Below are 20731 nucleotides of genomic sequence, written 5' to 3'. Positions count from 1 at the left end.
GTCACGCTGACGTTATCCCTAGTGTCAGCTTTGCTGTTAAACGAGATGCGGAGCATAAATCTCGATGTAACTTTGATCGACAGTCAGTTAAGTCGAGTCATAACTTTGATCAGCAGTCACTGCAGTTCCGCCGAGACTTTGAACGTCAGCCACCGCAGTCACAACGTGACGTTGAGCTGCAGACAGACACGACGTGACGTTGAGCGGTAGACACCGTAGACACGATGTGACGTCGAGGGTCAGTCACCGTAGTCACGATATAGCATCGAACAGCAGTCACCGCTGTTACTACGTGATGTTTGAACGTCAGTCACTTCAGTCACGACGTGTAGTAGAATAACATTCTCTGCAGTCACAACGTGACATCGACCCTCCAACTTTAACTTCTGTTCATATACAAGTTGATGTAGCCTGTCAGGCTTTTCCTTCACGTCATTCTAATTATAAATCTCCTTCTCGCAAGACTTTAGATTTATCAGATGATGTGCCTTCTGAAGATGAAGTTGATGACCCCCTTTCAACTAATGTACCTTTGGGGATTCATTCAGAAGAGGAGGAACCTAGGGTTGTCCAACAATCCCTTGTTTAAAAAAAAAAAAAAAAATATGAATTTCTTCAGGGAAATTTTGTCTTACTCATTTTGTAACGGCTGCTCCACGTTCTCCGCCGTCTGAGTTTACTCTTGGCATGATTTTCTTCGACTCCTACAGATACGAAGTCAGTTCTCTCTCGTTCTTCCAAGAGAGCCATGCGCTTATTGGGAGACTGGTTGGAATCCAGGAGAAGTTTAGGAAAGTCTGCTTTTGCTTTTCCTCCTTCTAAATTAGCTTCTCGCTCGAGCGTCTGGTGTGACACAGGAGAAGTTCTCGGCTTGGGAGTACCTGCCTCTGGCCAGGGAGACTTCTTAAGCCTAGTGGACTCTCCTCGTCGTCTAGCCATGAGACGCTCCAAGATTTTATGGTCTTCTTCAGAGCTAGACCATCTCCTGAAAGGAGTTTTTCGAGCGTTTGAAGTTTTTAATTTTTTGGATTGGTCCCTGGGAGCCTTAAGTAAGAAGGTCTCTCCAGCTGACAAAGTATTGCTGTACAAATTATGTCATGCATGAACAAGGCTATAAGGGATGGCTCCAATGAACTGGCAGCCACGTTCACTGCAGGAGTACTTAAGATGTAAGTGCGCTCGATGTGTTCATTGTCAAGACAAAGTTCACGATGAAGACTACCAAATCTGTCTTGGCAGCAGTAAGGGAAGGCGACTGGATGGTCTCTCTCGACCTTCAGGATGCATACTTCCACATCCCGATTCATCCAAACTTTCAACAATATCTGAGGTTTGTGGACGGGAAAGTAGTGTACCATTTTCGAGCACTGTGCTTCGGCCTCAGTCCTGCTCCTCTTGTTTTTACAAGGCCCTTGCAAAATGTAGCAAGCTTTCTACATTTTTTGAGGATTCAGAGCCTCCCTTTATTTTGACGACTGGCTAATCAGGGCGTTCGTCATTATATCGCTGTCTGGAGAGCCTCTAATGGACATTAGACCTAACCAAGGAGCTAGGTCTCATAGTGAACGTAGAGAAGTCGTGACTTACAGTATCCCGTCCCAGACTATTCTTTTTTTGGGAATGGAGATACAGTGTCGAATTTTTCGGGCCTTTTCGTCTCCCACAAGAATGGAACAAGCTCTGTTAAAAGTCCGTCACTTGCAAGAGAAAAACAGTTGCTCTGTAAGAGTTTGAACGAGCCTTGTGGGAACTCTTTCTTCGCTGGAGCTGTTTATCTCCCTGGGGAGACTCAACCTTTGCCCTCTCCAATTTCACCTAAACCATTGGAACAAGGAGGAGGGCTTAGAGAGTATCTCTATCCCAATCTCCAACTCAGTCAAGACATGTCTGACTTGGTGGGACAGCAACGTCAGACTTCGAGAAGGTCTTTCGCTTGCGATCAAGAACCCAAACCATGTGTTGTATTCAGATGCATCAGATTTGGGTTGGGGAGCGCCACTGGACAGTCTGGAATGCTCGGGTCTTAGGTCCACGGATCAGAAGAAACTCCATTTAAGGCAAGAAACATCTCTTTTTTTACGAGATTCGTGCAAGGAGAAATGAATGTCTTAGCGGACTGCCTCAGCAGAAGAGGACAAGTCATCTCCATGGAGTGGACGTTGCACAAGACTGTGTGCGAGAAGCTATGGATGACATGGGGTCAACCCACCATAGATCTTTTTGCGACTTCACTGACAAAGAGGCTCTCGACTTACTGCTCTCTAGTTCCAGATCCAGAGGCAGCCCACATAGATGCTTTCCTGCTGGACTGGTCTCACCTAGACATCTATGCCTTTCCACCATTCAAGATCCTAGACAAGGTTCTTCAGAAGTTCGCCTCTCACGAAGGGACTAGGTTGACGTTGGTTGCTCCCCTCTGGCCCGCGAGAGAGTGGTTTACAGAGGTACTTCTATGGCTAGTAGACATTCCAAGAAGTCTACCGTTGCGGATGGATCTCCTGCGTCAGCCTCACGTAAAGAGATTTCATCAAAGCCTCCCCGCGCTTCGTCTAACTGCCTTCAGACTATTGAAAGACTCTCTAGGGCTCGAGGGTTTTCGAAGGAGGCAGCTAGAGCGATCGCGAGGGCTAGAAGATCGTCTACCATCAGGATTTATCAATCTAAATGGGAGGTATTTAGAGACTGGTGCAAGTCCTCCTCTATTTCCTCTTCCAGTACCTCTGGAGCGCAGATTGCAGATTTTCTGCTTTATCTAAGAAATGGTCGCTCCCTTTCTGCATCTACCATTAAAGGCTACAGAAGCATGTTAGCTTCTGTTTTCAGGCATAGAAATTTGGATCTATCAAATAACAAAGATCTTCAAGACCTTCTTAAGTCTTTCGAGACTTCCAAGGAGCGTCATATTTCTACTCCTGCTTGGAACTTGGACATGGTCCTGCAGTTCCTTATGTCAGACAGGTTTGAACCATTAAATTCGGCCTCCCTGAAGGATCTTACCCTCAAGACTCTTTTCTTGGTGAGCTTGGCTTCTGCGAAAAGGGTTAGTGAGATTCATGCTTTTAGCAAGAATATCGGCTTCTCCGCTAATAAAGCAGTATGCTCTCTTCAGCTTGGTTTTTTGGCCAAAAATGAACTTCCGTCTCGTCCATGGCCTAAATCGTTTGAACTTCCCAGTCTATCTGAGATTGTTGGGAATGAAGTTGAAACAGTGCTGTGCCCCGTTAGGGCTCTTAAATTTTATTTATCTAGAACTAAACCGCTGCGAGGTTTTTCAGAGGCTTTATGGTGCTCCGTTAAAAAGCCCTCTTTGCCTATGTCGAAGAATGCGTTGTCTTATTTTATTAGACTATTGATTAGAGAGGCACACTCTCATTTAAGTGAGAAGGATCGTAATTTGCTTAAAGTTAAGGCTCATGAAGTTAGAGCGGTAGCAACTTCAGTAGCTTTTAAACAATATAGATCCCTTAGAAGTATTATGGACGCGACCTTTTGGAGAAGTAAGTCGGTGTTCGCTTCATATTACTTGAAAGATGTCCAGACTCTTTATGAGGACTGCTACACGTTGGGACCATTCGTAGAAGCGAGTGCAGTAGTGGGTGAAGGTTCTACCACTACATTCCCTTAATCCCAATATCCTTTTAATCTTCTCTTGAAATTTTTAATCTTGTTTTGGGTTGTACGGGAGACTAAGAAGTCTTTCGCAATCTTTTGATTTGGCGGGTGGTCAAAATATTGTTTCTTGAGAGCGCCCAGATTAAGGGTATTGATGAGGTCCTGTTGTAGGGGTGTTCACCCTGATTATAACAGCTCCTAGAAGTCTTTCAGCATCCTGAGAGGATCGCTGGGCTTCATAAGGATAGCAGACTAATGCGTCAGAGTATTCATCAGAGTCAGCTTCCTTATCAGGTACCTATACTTAAGTTTGTTTTTTGAATATTTGTCAAAAACTCTTGAGCATATATGCCTTTATTGTTTTAATACTGGTCTCTACTCACCACCATGGGTGTGAATCAGCTATATATATATATTCACCAGCTAAGTTTAATATTTAAAAATGATATTTTCAATTTAAAATAAATTTTTGAATATACTTGCCCGGTGAATATATATAATTAAAGGCCCTCCCTTCCTCCCCGATAGAGACCCTACGGACTGAGAAGAACTGAATTTATGGAGAAGTATATGCGGTATCTGGCCGATAGTCGGCGCTGGTGGTCACACCCGGCAGCCTTCATAGCGATCGCTCGCGAGTTTTTGGAATCTGTCGACCGTCGGAGACGTAAGCTATATATATATTCACCGGGTAAGTATGTTCAAAAATTTATTTTAAATTGAAAATATGATTATAAGGTTACTTGGAATTAGGAATGGTTATTTTTCAAACTAATCTCAACAGGTGGTTAAATGTTTTAATCTAGATGGTTACTTTCCCTCTCTCCTCCACTATCCCACCTCCATCAGAGTCTTTGAATCAGCAATATGAACATCAGTGGAGGTTCATAGAAATAAATAGATTTTTTTATTGAAACTTTTGTTAATATTTATACTCTTCTGATCTTCATATACCTGCACCCTCTCCTCCTCAAGGATCATTGATATCAAGAGACCAATGGTTGAGGTTGCTACTTTGAGAACTGAAAAATAGGAGGTAATGTGTTATTGACTCGTTAGGTGCCATCAACCACCAGGTGACAGGGTGGTTCTGAGAGGGGGAGAGAACAGGAAATTTTCTTTTGGTGTATACATCAATACAGCTTCGAGGTGATGCATTATGAACATCGGATGTGTATAAAAATAAGAATGAATTACCTTTAGAATGCTTATTTCCTATGACCAACTTTTCTTATTCAACCTTTTCTGTAGAAAGTTTATTTTTTATTTTTCAGAAAGTACTACAAGCATAAGGGAAAGTTGCAACTTGATGTTGGAGCATTTGCTAATGCTCTGGAATTTGCATGTGATATCAAAAGTGAAATTGTTGGAAAGCCATCATCTCAATTTTTTGGCGCTGCTCTTCAGGATATGGGAATAACAGCAGATAAGGTATTTGTGTATATTGTAATGTTTGTTATATATTTTGTCATATTCATAAGTAATGTTAAATATCTTGCATTTTGGAAATAAATGAATGAGTCTTTTAAGATAATTTGTTAACCAGTATGGGAGAGTATCCATTAATGTTCTGGTTACTGATATAACACTGCAGTCTTTTTCACAATATGCTTCATTATATAATTTTTTGAAAGGGGCTTCTTGTAAATAAATATCAAAATATTGAAATGCTTTTCATGAAAAGGAGCTTTCTAAATATAGGAACAATGATAGGTAAAAGTTAGAATGTGCTGGAAATCCTAACAAACAGTAGTTTTGGATATTTACCAACAAATTGAATTAAATATGTGATAGAATGTACAGTTGGACAAAGTAGTCCCTGGCACACCTCGCACCTAAGAAATGCACCATGGTACACCCTTACTTTGTGGCCAATAGCTAAACAGCTAGTGTAGGGAGAGATGGCAGAGGTGGTGGGCAGAACTAAACACAGGAACTCGCCACGAAGTAATGGTATGGCTGAGTGCACTTCTTCAAAGCAAGGTGTATCAGAAATTTTTGTGGCCAACTATACATATAATGTAGTTGGATGCAGAAAAATAATTTATTTGAATGCAGATTTGTCATTTGTTAATTATTGTAAAACTATGTTAGCTTTCTCGTTGATTGAAGCCCAAATTAAGATTATTTTTTATAAGTTCATTAATTAGCAAAATCGCTTTTTACTATCTGTTTGTAAACCAAACAAATGAATTTTTCAGGCAGTAATGATTGGAGATGACATTGTATCAGATGTTGGTGGGTCTCAAAAATGCGGGTTGCGTGGAGTATTGGTCCGAACTGGTAAATATATTCCGGCTTTTGAAAATCATCCTGTGGTAAAGCCTGATTTTATTGCTGACAATCTTGCTCAAGCTGTTGAAATGATTGTGAATGCTGAGAAAGCTAAGAAGACGTAAATTCTGTTGGAGGTGCATGTAAGTTTATCTGTTGTGTGGAAGTTTCATCCTAGTACCAGTAGTTTGTAGTGTTATGTAAGTACTTGTTTGTTGTGCTGGCTATCATTATGTTCTGGAAAGTCAGATATTTTTGTCAATCATCTATTTGTTCCTATGTGTATTTGAACATTTTTTCCTTTAGAATAGGGACATGACTTCAGCGGCGCTGGAGCACCCATTAAGTTATTAAAAGGTAGTTGGTTAATGATAAGTGGCACATGAGGAAGCCCCATCCACCAGCCAATCACAGTATAGACGTACAATTACGCTACTCTCACGGTTGTTGGATATTTTCTCACATTTGTTTGTATGCAGAAGCTCACAGAAAGATAAGCTTCTGGTAATGAGAGTTTTGTTCTGATGATGATGCAAAACTTCAACCCCTCCTGCTAAGTTTGGAGTATTTTTCTCATGCTTCTGATCAGGAACATGAAAAGTTCAGAGCATGCATAACTTATCTTACTTTGTGTTAGATTCTCTGTCTTGGTAGGCAGTTACTCAATACTGACTGGGTATTGCCGGAACATGCATGCTCACCAGTGAAAATCACTCATCTGATTTTCTTACCTGTCACCATCAGTGTTCCCCTGATGGTAATCCATGTGTCAATGAGTGTTCCCAGTTCTTCCCTTTTGACAAATCCCCTACTTTAGAGTGCAGAAATATCTGCATTACCAGTAGTAGGTAATTGTTTCTCCAGGGATCAAATACCTGCACCAGGTAGGATAAAACCTGTTCGTCCTCTTAATTTGTCCCTTCTATGTGACTATCAGGGATAGCACCAAGTTGAATAGTGTCCCATTCTGCTCTCTCTCAGGTAGATCCAAGAGACACCATTGCTGTGACGAGAATTGTAGAGAACTTATCTCTTTGACCAGAGCAGTTTTGAGAAGATTACAAACTTCCTTACCTGCCTATGCCAAAGAAGCTCCTCAGTAGAGTTTGGAAGCCTCAGAGGAGGGAGTTTCTGAGCAGTGTAGTCTACCCTAGCACCTAGGTCCAGGGAAGTCTCAGAATAGGATGGTCCACTCGTGCCTACTGTTAACTTAAGAAGGGCAGTATAGGGTCTTTCCCTCAAGGCAGTCTGTCTTCTCTGCTTTGGCAAGAAAATCGTAGAATAAGAGGGTCTTCGGTATTGTGTGATATTATATTCCTTGGGAGATCAGTCCATGCTCAAAGGGAGCTTCAAGCAGTCTTGCCTATCATGGGATGTGGGTCCTTGAATGGAAGGATTCTTTTCCCCTGGGCACTGGCGTGCAACCCATTGCTAACCAGAAAAAAGCTTCATAGGGATCCTTCCCTCAAGACTGTCTCACTTTTCTGCATCAGCAAGAAAGTAGGAGAGTTTTAAGATCTCCATCATAATAAACTTTTGGATATGAATTCTATTACTTTTATTGTGACAAGGACCCATTACCCTCAAACACCAGTTTGGGACCTCAATCCTATCTCTCTATGTAGGTTGACAGGAAATTGCTTGTTATTTTGTTAGGACACCGCAGTGTTATTTTAGGAGGTCTCGACATCTACAATACAAGTGTTGCAGCCTTATCCTGAGCCCCAGCATGAACAAGAAGGAAGTGTCCACACACTGTTCTGTCTGGCTTGGCCTGGCTGCTTGCTTAGTTGCAAATTTGTTCAGTTTGTTCTGCCATCTCAAGGGAGAACTCCCAAGCCTAGCAATGCCAGTAGCCCTCTGATATACATGATGGCATACAGTACTTGAAGCCGAGGGTGGGCAGTAATTGCCGTACCACCTTTGAGTCCTTTAAATCAAGTTTCCCATGGCAACCATACCTCTCAATCATAAGCATAAGGACAAAGTTGGCTATTCTGTGATAAGTGGGTGGGCTGTGCTTCCCCTTTACACCACGTGCCATTAACCAACTACAGTACCTTTTTAACTATTCAATGGCTGTGTCAGTGATGCTAAAGTTATATCCCTATTTTAAAAGACTCAGGATTGTATAGCTAGGATCTCCAAGTGGACCTGTTTGCAGCGAAAGATAATTACAAGTTTCTACTGTAGATAGCTGCGAAAGTGGTTTCTCGGGCAGTTGCAAGATATGTCGTGAACCTGAACTGAAACAGATGGTCTCAGTTAATCCGTTTGCTCCGAAAAGTATGATTTCAAAGGTTTTGAAGATCTTCCAAAGTTCTTGAGCACAGCTGTGCCTGTGGCTCTGCAGTAGCTGAACAACCCATGCTTTCCACTGCTTCAGTGTCTGAGATCAAAGTCACATCTTCTTTGATCGGAACTGTTGTTTCAGAGAGGAAGGAGTTGAAATATCTTTGCTTCTTCCTTTGTGACCCAGAACTTTCATGCTTGGATTTTTTCTCTCATATATATGGAAGAGAATTTTCAGCTTACAATGTAATGTAATTGATGGGCTGGAAAAGTTTTCTTCTAATTTCTTCAACCAGGCAATTCCTTAGGGATATGTCTCCTTACCAGATAGCTCCTGACTTTTTGGCTTCCATTTGGTCCACCTCTGAATATAAAAAGCATAAACCATTAAAAAACTTGTCATGCAAGTCTGCATTGACATGTTCAAGATTTCTCATTCCTTTGCTTTACAATGACTATCCCTACCAATCCTTTCAGTGTTCTAGTCTCTTGATGGAGTGCTATAGTTATTGGCAAAATTAGATAATTATCTTATTTCTCTAGAGTTACTGAGGAAGGCTTTTTTTTCTGATAGAATTAGCCACGAAAGGAAGATGTGGTGTGCATGCAGTATTACTGTACATAAGAGAACTTTAGTTCCCCCTTGTCACTCCTGGCCCTCTGATTCTGTCTCTGGGTCATCTGTTTTTTGGACAACTATAAAAAGCCTCTTCAGAGACTGGGTCCTATTTATATCAGTTCTACAATCTGGGGATGGCAACCTGTGTCTAGAGAATGCCATGTAATCATATGTGCAGAGATCCATGTTGTAAGAAGGTAGTCTGTTTCACAATACCCATACCAACAAGTCCTTTTCTATAGGGGCTATCCATATTTTAATGACCTCCCTCATCAAAAAGCCTGATCCTCTTCCCATCTATGAAACCCACAATGTTGGGAAACTTGCTTCTTCATTGTAATTTTTTGCTAATATGCAATTTAAGGAAACCCATATTCTTATGGGTTGGCGTGGGCGTAGTGTGTTTATAAGACAGTACCTGAAGTAAATCCAAGTTGTGCAACATGCATGTGTGGTGCTCTGCTTGTTTGTGGTACTTACAAAAGCAAATTGGGTCATCTGGTCTGTAATAAGTGCCATGACAGGCATCTAACTCCTTCCCCAGGGATATTTTCTAATTGAAGGGAGTGTCTGACTTGTTAATTGGATGTGTAATGGGTTGTAAATGAAGTGTCCTTTATAGTACATAAGTCTACTCTAATCTTTCTCTCTTATTAGTATTTGGGGGAACACAGTATCTTAACCCCTATAAAAGAGTTTTGATGAAGAAAACCTTATTTTTGTGGCATTGATGCGTGATTCTCAAGGCCATCCCACCTCCCTAAGCTCGTGTAGGGAAGGGAAACATATGAGTATTAATCCAAGTATGAAAGATGGTGGCCAGGCATAAAGCACCCAGGTAGTATGGTTTCCATTATTACTATTGGTTCATGGTGATGACCTATTATCTCTGTTTAGACAAATTTCAGCTTTGGAAGTGCTGAGATGGGTACAATGTTGTCTGTACCCATATTCTCCTTTATACACCCTGAATCTGTACTAGGCATGTTGATGCATAGCCCTGGGATAGGGAAGACAAAGTATCTTTGGTATTTTATATCTTATTGGATTTGCTGTTCTAACCTTTTAACAGGAAAGTCTGTGGGGACTACACAGCAAATCCCAAAATTAGGTTTTTCCCTCACCAAACATATTTTTTACAGTGGCAACTATGTAACGGTTATATTTCCTGCCTCATGGTTAGCAAGAAAAATCTATCTTAATCAAGTAAGGAATTTCATGTTTATAATTATATGACTGTTATGATAAAATTTTAATGTTGATTTTATGATTTGCTGTATTGTTAATGAAATTATTTTGTGATACATTATAGCATGAAAAGGAAACAAGCGGTTGAAAATTATTGTGATACAAAGTAAGGGAAGTTTCTCATTAGACTATTTATGAATTAATTTATTCAGAGACAAATGAGTACTATATCTGTTGAAATTTCTTTATCAATCACTTTTCATTCAGCTTTAATATTTCTTTATTTTTGCCCTTATTTAGAGGTTTGTTTTTTCCCTAAAAAGGAAAAGGTGCCCTATAATATGTCTCGAAGAATTTACGGTAAATGTATAGTCTTTCCGTATTATTTTCATTTGATGAGACTGCTGTAATAAAATTGTATATTTTGTCGCAGATGATTACCGTAGCATACAGTATATCATGACACTTTGTTAAAATTTTATTGTTAATGATTATTACTTAAAGTTTTTATCTACAATTGCAAAATAAATAATATTTTTGGGAAAAGTTTTTTTATGCCATTTTATCACTCAAGACTCATAAATTACTTTTAACAGTGTATGAGCACTGTACAGTGCTAAAATAAGTTCTCTGCTTAAAATAAAGTTTGCCAGAAATCAAATTCTAAGGCTGCTTATGTTTTAAGTCATGAAATTTTGTTAGCATTAATTGAAGTTATGTAATTAATTGTACACTTGTGTTTTATGGTGATAAGGTGTCATGAGTTACCAAAAGTGAATTTGAAAAATAGTGTTATACAGGTATTACAAATTTAAGAAAATTACAGTACAGTATGTCTAGTTTCTTTTTGTAAGGTATCCCAAACTGAATATGATTGATGGCCATACATATATCCAAACTTTTATGTTTGTTGATGTCGAGTTTTCTTATGATATTTAAGTAACAGAGATAGGTATGAGATAATCGTTCAAAGGAATGTGAGGCTTATCATTTTTAGAAGAAGAATTTATTGCGTTTCACCAAAAATTATTATACTCAAGAAAGATCTGTTGCTTACAGAGTTATTTATTAATAAAACCATAATACAAAACCTTTATGGTATAACTCTGCAAACAAAATGGTGGTGGTTACCCTTATATATTTACTTTTGGTGTAGAATTAACAATTCCTCCATTGCTTGATTGGATTTACCTCATGACTCGGAAGAATGGTATGTACTGGAAAGACCCTGACTTAAGAGTCCTTCCAGAACCCAGGATGCCAGGTCTGTCAGCGTCACTCCCCCATTAACTCGTAAAAAGAGCCTTGAAACCAAAGATACCAACCATGCTATTATTATTGTTTATCATTAAGTGTCTCCATTGTATATTCTTTTCTTTTTAATTTCCTGGTACAATTTAGTACATTTTTTTCTACAGTTACAATATAATTTTCAATTTCAAGAGTAATGACATAAAAAATATTCTATATATGAATTAACCTCTTATTTATGTTGTCGGCGCCCACTCGTGTCCGAGTATTGGGTTCTGTCGTTAGCCATCAGCCTCCTATCTATGGGGTGGGTGCTTATGTCTGATATGGCTGTTAAGTCCTAGTCGCGGACAGTGTTCACAAGGGAGGGTAGGTGGTGGGTGGGGCTGTTCTAATCGCTCTCTCCTTCTTCTCCCCTTAGCCTCATCATTTTGTCTCCTCCTCTCCTCGAAGTCCACGGTGCCATGGTGTACTGTACTCCTCCATGTTTTCCTGTCCCTGGCTGTTTCTTTCCATGAGGAAGGATCGATGTCAGTTAGAGCCAGGGTGCGCTTTAGTTCATCTTTATAGCGCATTTTCGGGGCTCCTCGTGGTCTGGTGCCCTGGGTTAGTTCTCCGTAGAATATTTTCTTTGGGAGCCTAGATGGGTCCATCCTATGCACGTGTCCTATCCAGCGGAGGCAGTGGTGGGTGATGGTGGCCTCCACGCTTGTCAGTGAGGCACGTTCTAAGACTTCAATGTTGGTGGTGTGGCTCTCCCAGGGGATTTTCAAGATCTGCCTCAGTTTCATTTGTTGGAAGCGTTCTAGGCTTTCAATATCGTTTCTATATAGCGTCCATGTTTCACATGCATACAGGAGCATGGACAGGACTACTGCCCTGAACACCATTATTTTGGTGGTCATTGTCAGTGCGTGGTTGTTAAATACGCGGCAGTTGAGTCGGCCAAAGGCGGAGTGGGCTGCCCTGATCCTGTTCTCCACATCCTTTTTGCTTGTGGGAACTGATGTTAGGATGCTCCCTAGGTAGGAGAACTGGTCCACCTGTTCTAACGGTTGGTCATTCACTGTGGTATTGAAGTTTGGGAGCATCAGTCCTGGTGGATGTTGGACGAGGGTCTTGGTTTTGTCTGTGTTGACTTGCATCCCAAAACGTTCGTAGGCAGAGTTGTATGCATCAGCTAACGACTGCAGGTACTCTGCCGTCTGACCTGGGGTGGCATTGTCGTCAGCATACTGCAGTTCTCGCACTGCACACAAGGTGGTCTTGGTTCTGGCGCGGAGTCTAGCGAGGTTGAAAGCGCCTCCATCCATGCGGAAACGTAGGTCGACTGAGGGTGTGTCTGGGGGAATCTCGTTGAGCATTGCTGCGGTGTTTAGCGAGAAACACGCTGGGGCCAGAACACAGCCCTGCTTCAGGCCGCCGTTGATGGGGAATGGGTCTGAAAGAGAGTTCTGGTGGCAGACTCTCCCAACCATTCCGTCATGGAGGGCATGCACAAGCTTGACAAAATCGGGTGGGCAGCCATATCTTTTGAGGACAGCCCACATGGCAGGTCGAGGTACTTTGTCGAAAGCCTTTTTCAAATCCCAGAAGATAAACATTATGGGCTGTTGTTGTTCGAGGCTCTTCTCTTGTAGTTGTCGCGCACAGAAGATCATGTCTCTGGTCCTGCGGGAAGGTCGAAAGCCGCACTGGGACTCTGGCAGGACGTCTTCTGCGAGAATAAGGAGGCGGTCAAGGAGAATCCGAGCGAAAATCTTACTCGCAATGCTTAGTAGTGATATTCCCCGGTAGTTGTTACAGTTCTCCCTGTCTCCCCTCTTGAAGATGGTAATGATGTTTGCATCGCGGAAGTCACTGGGGAGGGTCTTGGTCTCCCATATTTTCAGTATAAGGAGCATCAAACGGTTCCTCAGACCGGAGCCACCGTGAGTGAGGAGCTCCAACGGGATGTTGTCTGGCCCTGGGGCTTTGCCGGGCTTCATGCGCTGCAGGGCCTTGTTGAAGTCATGGATGGAGGGTGGTAGTGCCATCCAGTGACGGACGGGATGCTGCGGGGTCATTCGCAGGAGATCGTCTGGGGTGTCTGCTTGGTCATTGAGGAGGTTCTCAAAGTGAGACCTCCACCTGGCCAGGATGCCCTCGCTGTCGGTGATGGTCGTGGCCCCATCCGCGTCCTTCAGGCTGCCCACTGATGACCGTGTGGGACCGAATATTTTTTTTTTCTGCTGCATAGAAGCTGCGCAGGTCACGTTGGTCAGCGAAACTCTGTATTTCTGCAGCTTTTCTTTGCCACCAGGTGTTCTGGGCTTCACGGATCCCTCTTTGGCAACCAGCTTCAGCCACCTTGTGAGCACATTTGTTAGCTGCTGTTGGTTGGTTTTCCAAAGTCAGGCGTGCTTGTCGTTTGGTTTCAATGAGAAGAGAGATGGTAGCATCATTCTCATCAAACCAATCCTGGTGTTTTTTGGTGGTGTAGCCTAGTGTTTCCTCCGCGGCACGGGCCATGGCGTTTTTGAGGGTGGTCCAGTGGTGTTCAACAGTGGCCTGACCCACGGGGTCTGCGAGGTGTTGTTCGCAGGCCTCCTTGTAGTTCTGTGCCACCTGTGGGTTGCGGAGCTTACTACAATCAAAGCGTTGGTGTGGTACGCTGTCAGGTGCCCTTCTGGGTGGTAGTAGGGTCATCACGGAGAGTCGGGAGATGAGGAGTCTGTGGTCCGTCCAGCAGTCGTCCGCTCCGGGCATGGATCGGGTGATGCGGACATCTCCTCGGTCTCTGGCTCTGGTCAGGACGTAGTCCAGGGTGTGCCAGTGTTTAGACCGTGGGTGTCTCCATGTGGTCTTTTGTCGCTTTGGTAACTGGAAGATGGTGTTGGTTACCACAAGTTGGTGTTCTGCACACAGACCCAGTAGGAGTTGGCCATTGGCGTTGCAATTTCCAATGCCATGGCGGCCGATGATTCCCTCCCACAGGCAATGGTCTTTGCCTACTCGGGCATTAAAGTCGCCAAGCACAACGAGCTTGTCATTGGCGGGCACTGCCTGGATGGTGCGGTCGAGCTGGGTGTAGAAGGCAGCTTTGTCATCATCGGTTGAGGTCATAGTCGGGGCGTAGACAGAGATCAGGGTGAGGTGTCTGTCCCACGTGATGGGGATGCGGACAGTCATCAGGCGCTCACTGATGGCCTTGGGAGTGAGTTTGTGCTGCTGCACTAGCTGGGAACGGATGGCGAAGCCGACACCGTGGATGCGAGGCTCCTCTAGGGCCTTGCCTTTCCAGAAGATGGTGTAGCCTGTTCCAGCTTCCCTGATGTTGCCCTCTTCGGGTAGTCTGGTCTCGCTAAGAGCCGCCACATCAACATTGAAGCGGGCTAGCTCCTTGCAGACGAGGGCTGTACGTCGTTCCGGGCGGTTGGTGTTCGTCACGTCTTGGAGGGTGCGGATGTTCCACGCACCTAAGGTTAATATTTTTTTCTTGTTGTTTCGACCGCATTAGTGTAAGATGGTTTAAATGGGATTTGTTGAGACCATGTGAGATTAGAAGTATGTTTAAGAATAGAAGGATGGATATATTAGCTTTGTGTGAGGCAAAGATAAAAGGGAAGGGTGAAGTGGTGTTTGGTGAAGTGACTGGTAGAGTATCTGGGATTGAAAGAGGAAGGGCAAGAGAGGGTGTGGCTTTAAGGATATCATCTAGGTTAATGTGGGTAAGGGTTAGGTTGGGTAGGGAATGTTGGGCTTTTGTTAGTGCGTATGGGTCAGGTTGTGAGAAAAGTGAAGAAGAGCAGAATGAATTATGGAATGAATTAACTAGATGTGTAGAAGGACTGGGTAGAAGGAATTATGTAGTTGCCACGGGTGACTTAAATGTTAGAGTGGGTGCCAGAGAGGTAGGTGTCATTGGGAAGTATGGCATACCAGGTGAAAATGAGAGTGGTGAGAGACTGGTAGATGTGTGTTGAGCAAGAGCTGGTAATAAGTTGCAGTTTTTTTAAAAAGAAAGATAACAAGTATACATGGGTAAGAGTGGTAGAAAGGGCATTAATGGACTCTGTGTTGATAACTAGAAGAATGTTTGGAAGATTGAAACACATGCACGAGTTTAGGGGTATGGCTAACAAATGTCTGATCATTTAATGGTGGAAGGAAAATTGGTTGTAGGAAAAGAGTGGGGTGATGTATAAGGGAGGTAGTGAAGGTTAAAGAGTTAATGAAATGAGAGGTAAAAAGTGAATATCAAGAAAGGTTGGAAATGGCATATGACAGAGTGAAAGTGAGAGAAACTGGTAATTTAGAGGAAGAGTGGAAGTTAGTAAAAGAAAATTTTGTTGGGATCGCAAGTGATGTGTGTGGCAAGAGGATTGTTGGAAGCAGCATGAGGAAGGGTAGTGACTGGTGTAATGAAAGAGTGAAGATAAAAGTGGAAGAGAAAAACAGGGTATTGTATTTGAAGAGTGGCTGCAGAGTAAATAGTGTAGAGAAGTATGAAGGATATAGAGAGAAAAATGTGGAAGTAAAACGTAAGGTAACTGAGGCAAAAATGGCAGCTGACTGGAGGTGGGGTGGGGGTTTGGGTCGTTTATATGAAGAGAATAAGAAGTTTTGAAAAGAAGTGAAGAGAGTAAGGAAGGGTGGTTCGAGAATTAAAGACAGTGAAAGATGGAAATGGAAGGTTGTTTAAAGGAGAGGAGGCAAGGAAAAGGTGGGTGGAATATTTTGAAAGTTTATCGAGTATTGAGAATGATAGGGAGGCAGATATAATTGCTGTTGCAGGTGTTGAGGTGCCAGGGATAGGAGAGGAAGAATGAGAAAGAGATTACAAGAGAGGAAGTGAGGAGAGCACTAGATGAAAAGAGGGTAGGAAAAGCACCTGATATGGATGGTGTAAGGACTTCCTTTAGGAAGGGGTGTGACTATACATGAATTGTTGGTGAGATTGTTTGATATGTGTTTTATGTTGTCAATGGTACCAGTAGACTAGGTGTGTGTGTGTATTGAACCACTATATAAAGGTAAGGGAGATGTGCATAAATGTTGTAATTCAAGGTGTATTAGTTTGTTGAGTGTAGTTGGAAAAGTGTATGGTAGAGTACTAATTAATAGGACTAAGGATAAAACAGAGAATGCAATCTTAGAAGTACAGGGTGGTTTATGAGAGGTAGGGGATGTATGAATCAGATTTTTACAGTTAGGCAGATGTGCAAGAAATATTAAGCAAAAGGCAAGGAGGTGTATGATGCGTTTATGGATCTAGAGAAAGCTTATGATAGAGTTGGTAGAGAAGCAATTTGGAATGTGATGAGGTTATATGGAATTGGTGGAAGGTTGCTGTAAGCAGTGAAGAGTTTCTACGTAGGTAGTAAAGAATGTGTTAGGATAGGAAATGAAGTGAGCGAGTGGTTCCCAGTGAGAGTGGGGCTGAGAGAGGGATGTGATGTGTGATGTTGCCAAGGTTGTTCTATTTGTTTGTTGATGGAGTGGTGAGAGAGGTGAATGCTTAAGTGCTTGGTCGAGGATTGAAACTGATAGACAAGAGTGATCATGAATGGGAGGTAAATCAGTTGTTGTTTGCGGATGATACTATACTGATGGCAGACTCGGAAGAGAAGCTTGGTCGATGAGTGACAGAGTGTGGAAGGGTGTATGAGAGAAGGAAGTCGAGTTAATGTGGGTAAAAGTAAGGTTATGAGATGCGCAAGAAGGGAAGGTGGTGTGAGGTTGAATGTCATGTTGAATGGAAAGTTACTTGAGGAAGTAGGTCAGTTTAAGTATTTGGGGTCTATTGTTGCAGCAAATGTTCGAGTGGAAACAGATGTACGTCTGAGAGTGATTGAAGGATGCAAAGTGTAGGGGGCAGTGAAAGGAGTGGTGAAAAATAGAGGGTCGGGTATGAATATAAAGAGAGTTCTGTATGAAAAGTGGTTACACCAACTGTGATGTATTGATCTGAGTTTTGGGGAATGAATGTGACAGAGAAAAAATTAAATGTGTTCGGGATGAAGTGTCTGAGTGTATGGCTGGTTTATCTCGTTTAAATGTATTAGGAACAAAGTCAAATGGGTGAGAACGGCTTTAAGAAATGATTTAGCAGCTAGATTGGATAGGAATGTATTGAGGTGGTTTGGTCATGTTGAGAGAATGGAAAATGGCTGTCTGCTAAAGGTGATGTATGCAAGAGTTGATGGGAGAAGTACAAGAGGAAGGCCAAGGTTTGGGTGGATGGATGGAGTGAAGAAAGCTCTGGGTGAGGGGAGGATGGATGTAGAGAGGCAAGAGAGTGTGCTAGAAATAGGAATGAATGGTGAGCGATTGTGACACAGTTCCTGTAGGCCTTGCTGCTTCCTCTGGTCCCCTTGGTGGCTGTGGAGGTAGCAGCAGTAGAGGATTAAGCGTGTAAAACTTCATTTGTGGTGGATAATGGGGGAAGGTGGGCTGTGGCCCCCTAGCAGTACCAGCCAAACTCAGCTGAATCCCTCGTCAGGCTGGGAGGAGTGGAGAGAGGAAAGGTCTCCTTTTGTTCCTTTTTTTGGGGGTAAGTGCCTTGGTAAATAGATAGATAATCCACACATGCCTTCCTTTGTGCAAAATTCAATAACAACATTGAGAGATTGATCTAATCTGTGTTAATAGTAATCCATAGATGGCCATAAAATGGCTATAAAATTTTAACAGCTATGTAGGCCAGGTGTGTTCTTGTACAAATAACCAGGTAAGTAAAAGCAAACAAAATTCACTTGATCTTACTGTATTATAACTGTTATGATTATTTAGACATCAAGATAAATGTGTTTACATTAATGAGTTCATAATCTGTATATGTTAATGACATATATTAATGACTAAATATTTTTGTTTATTTCCCTGCAATAAAATACAATTTTATGACATTTTACAATATAGTTACGGCATATATATATTTAATATATATATATAAATATATACAGTGATACCTCTACATACGATCTTAATTCGTTCCAGAAACTGCTTCGTATGTTAAAACGATCGTTTGTTGGAGCAAATATTCCAATAAGAATACATGGTAATTTATTTAATTCGTTCCTCAGCCTAAAAACCCATAATAAATCCTTAATAAATGGCTACACATAATTACACAATATATTAATACAATACCTGTATAATAAATACATATTATAAACCAAAAAAAAGAATAATAATAATGAAATAATAAATAAAAAACGGGTTGTAATTAACACTTTACCTTAGCGACAGGCCAGCGCAGGTGTAGGGACTTCTACGCAGGAGGAGACGGAAGATCAGCAAGGAGGTAGGGACGGTGACTTTGTACGATAACGTGTACGATAACTTACACTTACACTACTACGTGAACTTTAACTTAACTTAGCTTATTTTTTTTTTCATTTTTATAATTTTATCATTTTTTTTACATTTTTTCTTTTCTTATTTTTAATTTTCATCACTTTCACTCGATTCGGTCTTCCTTTTCCTTGCTTCACTTTTTTTCTTTTCATCATGATCACTAGACCTTTAAAGATTTTTTAGAGAAACTAACGAGTGAAAGTTGCTATGTACGGCTTTTGAGGATTTTTCTAAAATGCGTTAAGCAAACATCATCGAACTGCGCAACAACACGGCAAACCTGAAGTTCTGTGGGTGATGCTTGTCGATGAAATCAACAACGTGTTGATGATATGCTAACATCTGTTTTATTTCCACCGTACCTAAGATTTGGCCTACCTTCTCTGTCTCCTCCGACTCACTCAACTGCGCTTGGAACTCATCATGCTGCATGGCTTGCAGCTCCTTGAGTTCCTCGGTGGTGAGCTCTTCGTGATGCTCATCGACGAGTTCGGTGATGTCATCTTCATCCACCTCCAGACCCATGGACTTGCCAAGGATACAATCTCTTCGACGTCTTCCTCGGCGGCAAGCACAGGTTCATTCTCGGGGCCAAAACCTTCGAAATCTCTGGGAGCAACAGCATCAGGCCAAAGCTTCTTCCAAGCGGAATTCAGGGTCCGACGAGTTACTCCCTCCCAAGCCTGATCAATGATCTTTAAGCAGTGCACGATATTAAAGTGGCTCCTCCAAAATTCACGCAAAGTTAAGTTGGTGCTTAGCGTGACATTAAAGCACTGCTTAAATAAGTGCTTGGTGTAGAGCTTTTTGAAATTAGAGATGACTTGCTGGTCCATGGGCTGGAGGATAGGGGTGGTATTCGGTGGAAGATACAACACCTTGATGAATTTGTATTCGTCGATGATATCATCTTCGAGTGCGGGGGGGTAAGCGGGTGCATTGTCCAAACAAAGCAATCACTTCAAAGGCAAATTCCTCTCCTGAAGATACTTCTTGACAGCAGGGCTGAAAACTACGTTTACCCATTCCACAAAGATATGCCTAGTAACCCAAGCCTTAGAATTAGAACGCCATAGAACATGTAGCTGGTCTTTATTAATTCTATGTGCTTTAAATCCCCTAGGGTTTTCGGAATGGTAAACCAATAACGGCTTTATTTTGCAGTCCCCGCTGGCTTTGGCACAAAGTGCAAGAGTCAACCGATCCTTCATTGGCTTATGTCCAGGCATTTTCTTCTCTTCGGCGGTAATATATGTTCAACTAGGTATCTTTTTCCAAAACAGACCGGTTTCATCACAGTTGAACACCTGTTGCTCTACGTAACCTACCTCCGCCACGATGCTTTCCAACTTTTTAACAAAGTCTTTAGCAGCCTTGGTGTCCGAACTCGAAACTTCTCCATGACGAACAACTGAATGAATTCCGGTCCGTTTCCTAAATTTCTCGAACCAACCTCGAGACGCCTTGAATTCCTCCGTCGTAGGATCGGCTGAACTCTCCCCCGCGTCACCCCGAGAGCGCGCAGCCTTCAAATCACTGTAGATAGCGCTGGCCTTCTCACAAATGATTGTTTCCGTGATCGTATCGCCAACAATCTCCTTGTCCTTTATCCAGATCAACAAAAGGCATTCCATCTCTTCCAGAGTAGGGCTGCGACGTTTAGAAATAATCGTGATCCCCTTCGAAGGTTTCACTGCTTTAATGGCTGACTTCTGTTTTATGATCGTCGAGATTGTAGACATATTCCGGCCATATTGTTTAGCCAGATCGCTAACACGTACACCTCGCTCGTGCTTTTCTATTATTTCCTGCTTTTATTCTAATGAAAGCATAGACTTCCTCTTTTTCTCACCACTGCTACTACTTCCTGAACCGAAACTAAGCTTTTTAGGACCCATGATTACGGAACACAGAAAACAACACGTGAAAAGGCAAGATAAAAAACTGTTAAAACTGAGCGAATAGAGGACAACCACACGATGCGCTCGCGATGAGTGGACTGATCAAGGTGACGCTCGATTGGCGTCCCTCCGATGTGCTGCCGTCTAGCGGCGTCAACAACAAACGACGTTGGATGCTTTCGAGAAAATTCCACGGGTAAGCGTATTGTTTACTTCGTATGTTGAGACAGAAATTTGGTCAAATTTTACTTCG

General features: G+C 42.2%; 1 protein-coding gene across 7 annotated transcripts in view; it reads left to right on the top strand.

Moving 5' to 3' along the window:
* LOC137631547 (phospholysine phosphohistidine inorganic pyrophosphate phosphatase-like) overlaps positions 1-20731 on the top strand; it is a 197866-nt gene that overhangs the window by 132560 nt on the left and 44575 nt on the right. For all 7 annotated transcript variants that reach the window (XM_068363336.1, XM_068363339.1, XM_068363338.1 and 4 more), the window contains 2 exons: positions 4887-5043; positions 5814-6029. In XM_068363336.1, the coding sequence (XP_068219437.1) occupies positions 4887-5043; positions 5814-6011 (355 nt within the window). In that variant the 3' untranslated portion in view covers positions 6012-6029. The remainder of the gene's footprint in view (positions 1-4886; positions 5044-5813; positions 6030-20731) is intronic.

The sequence above is a fragment of the Palaemon carinicauda genome, chromosome 40 (genome assembly GCF_036898095.1).
Source record: "Palaemon carinicauda isolate YSFRI2023 chromosome 40, ASM3689809v2, whole genome shotgun sequence".
NCBI classification, from domain to species: domain Eukaryota; kingdom Metazoa; phylum Arthropoda; class Malacostraca; order Decapoda; family Palaemonidae; genus Palaemon; species Palaemon carinicauda.
The sequence above is the reverse complement of the archived record's forward strand: the minus strand, read 5'-3'. Positions and strand labels throughout refer to the sequence as shown.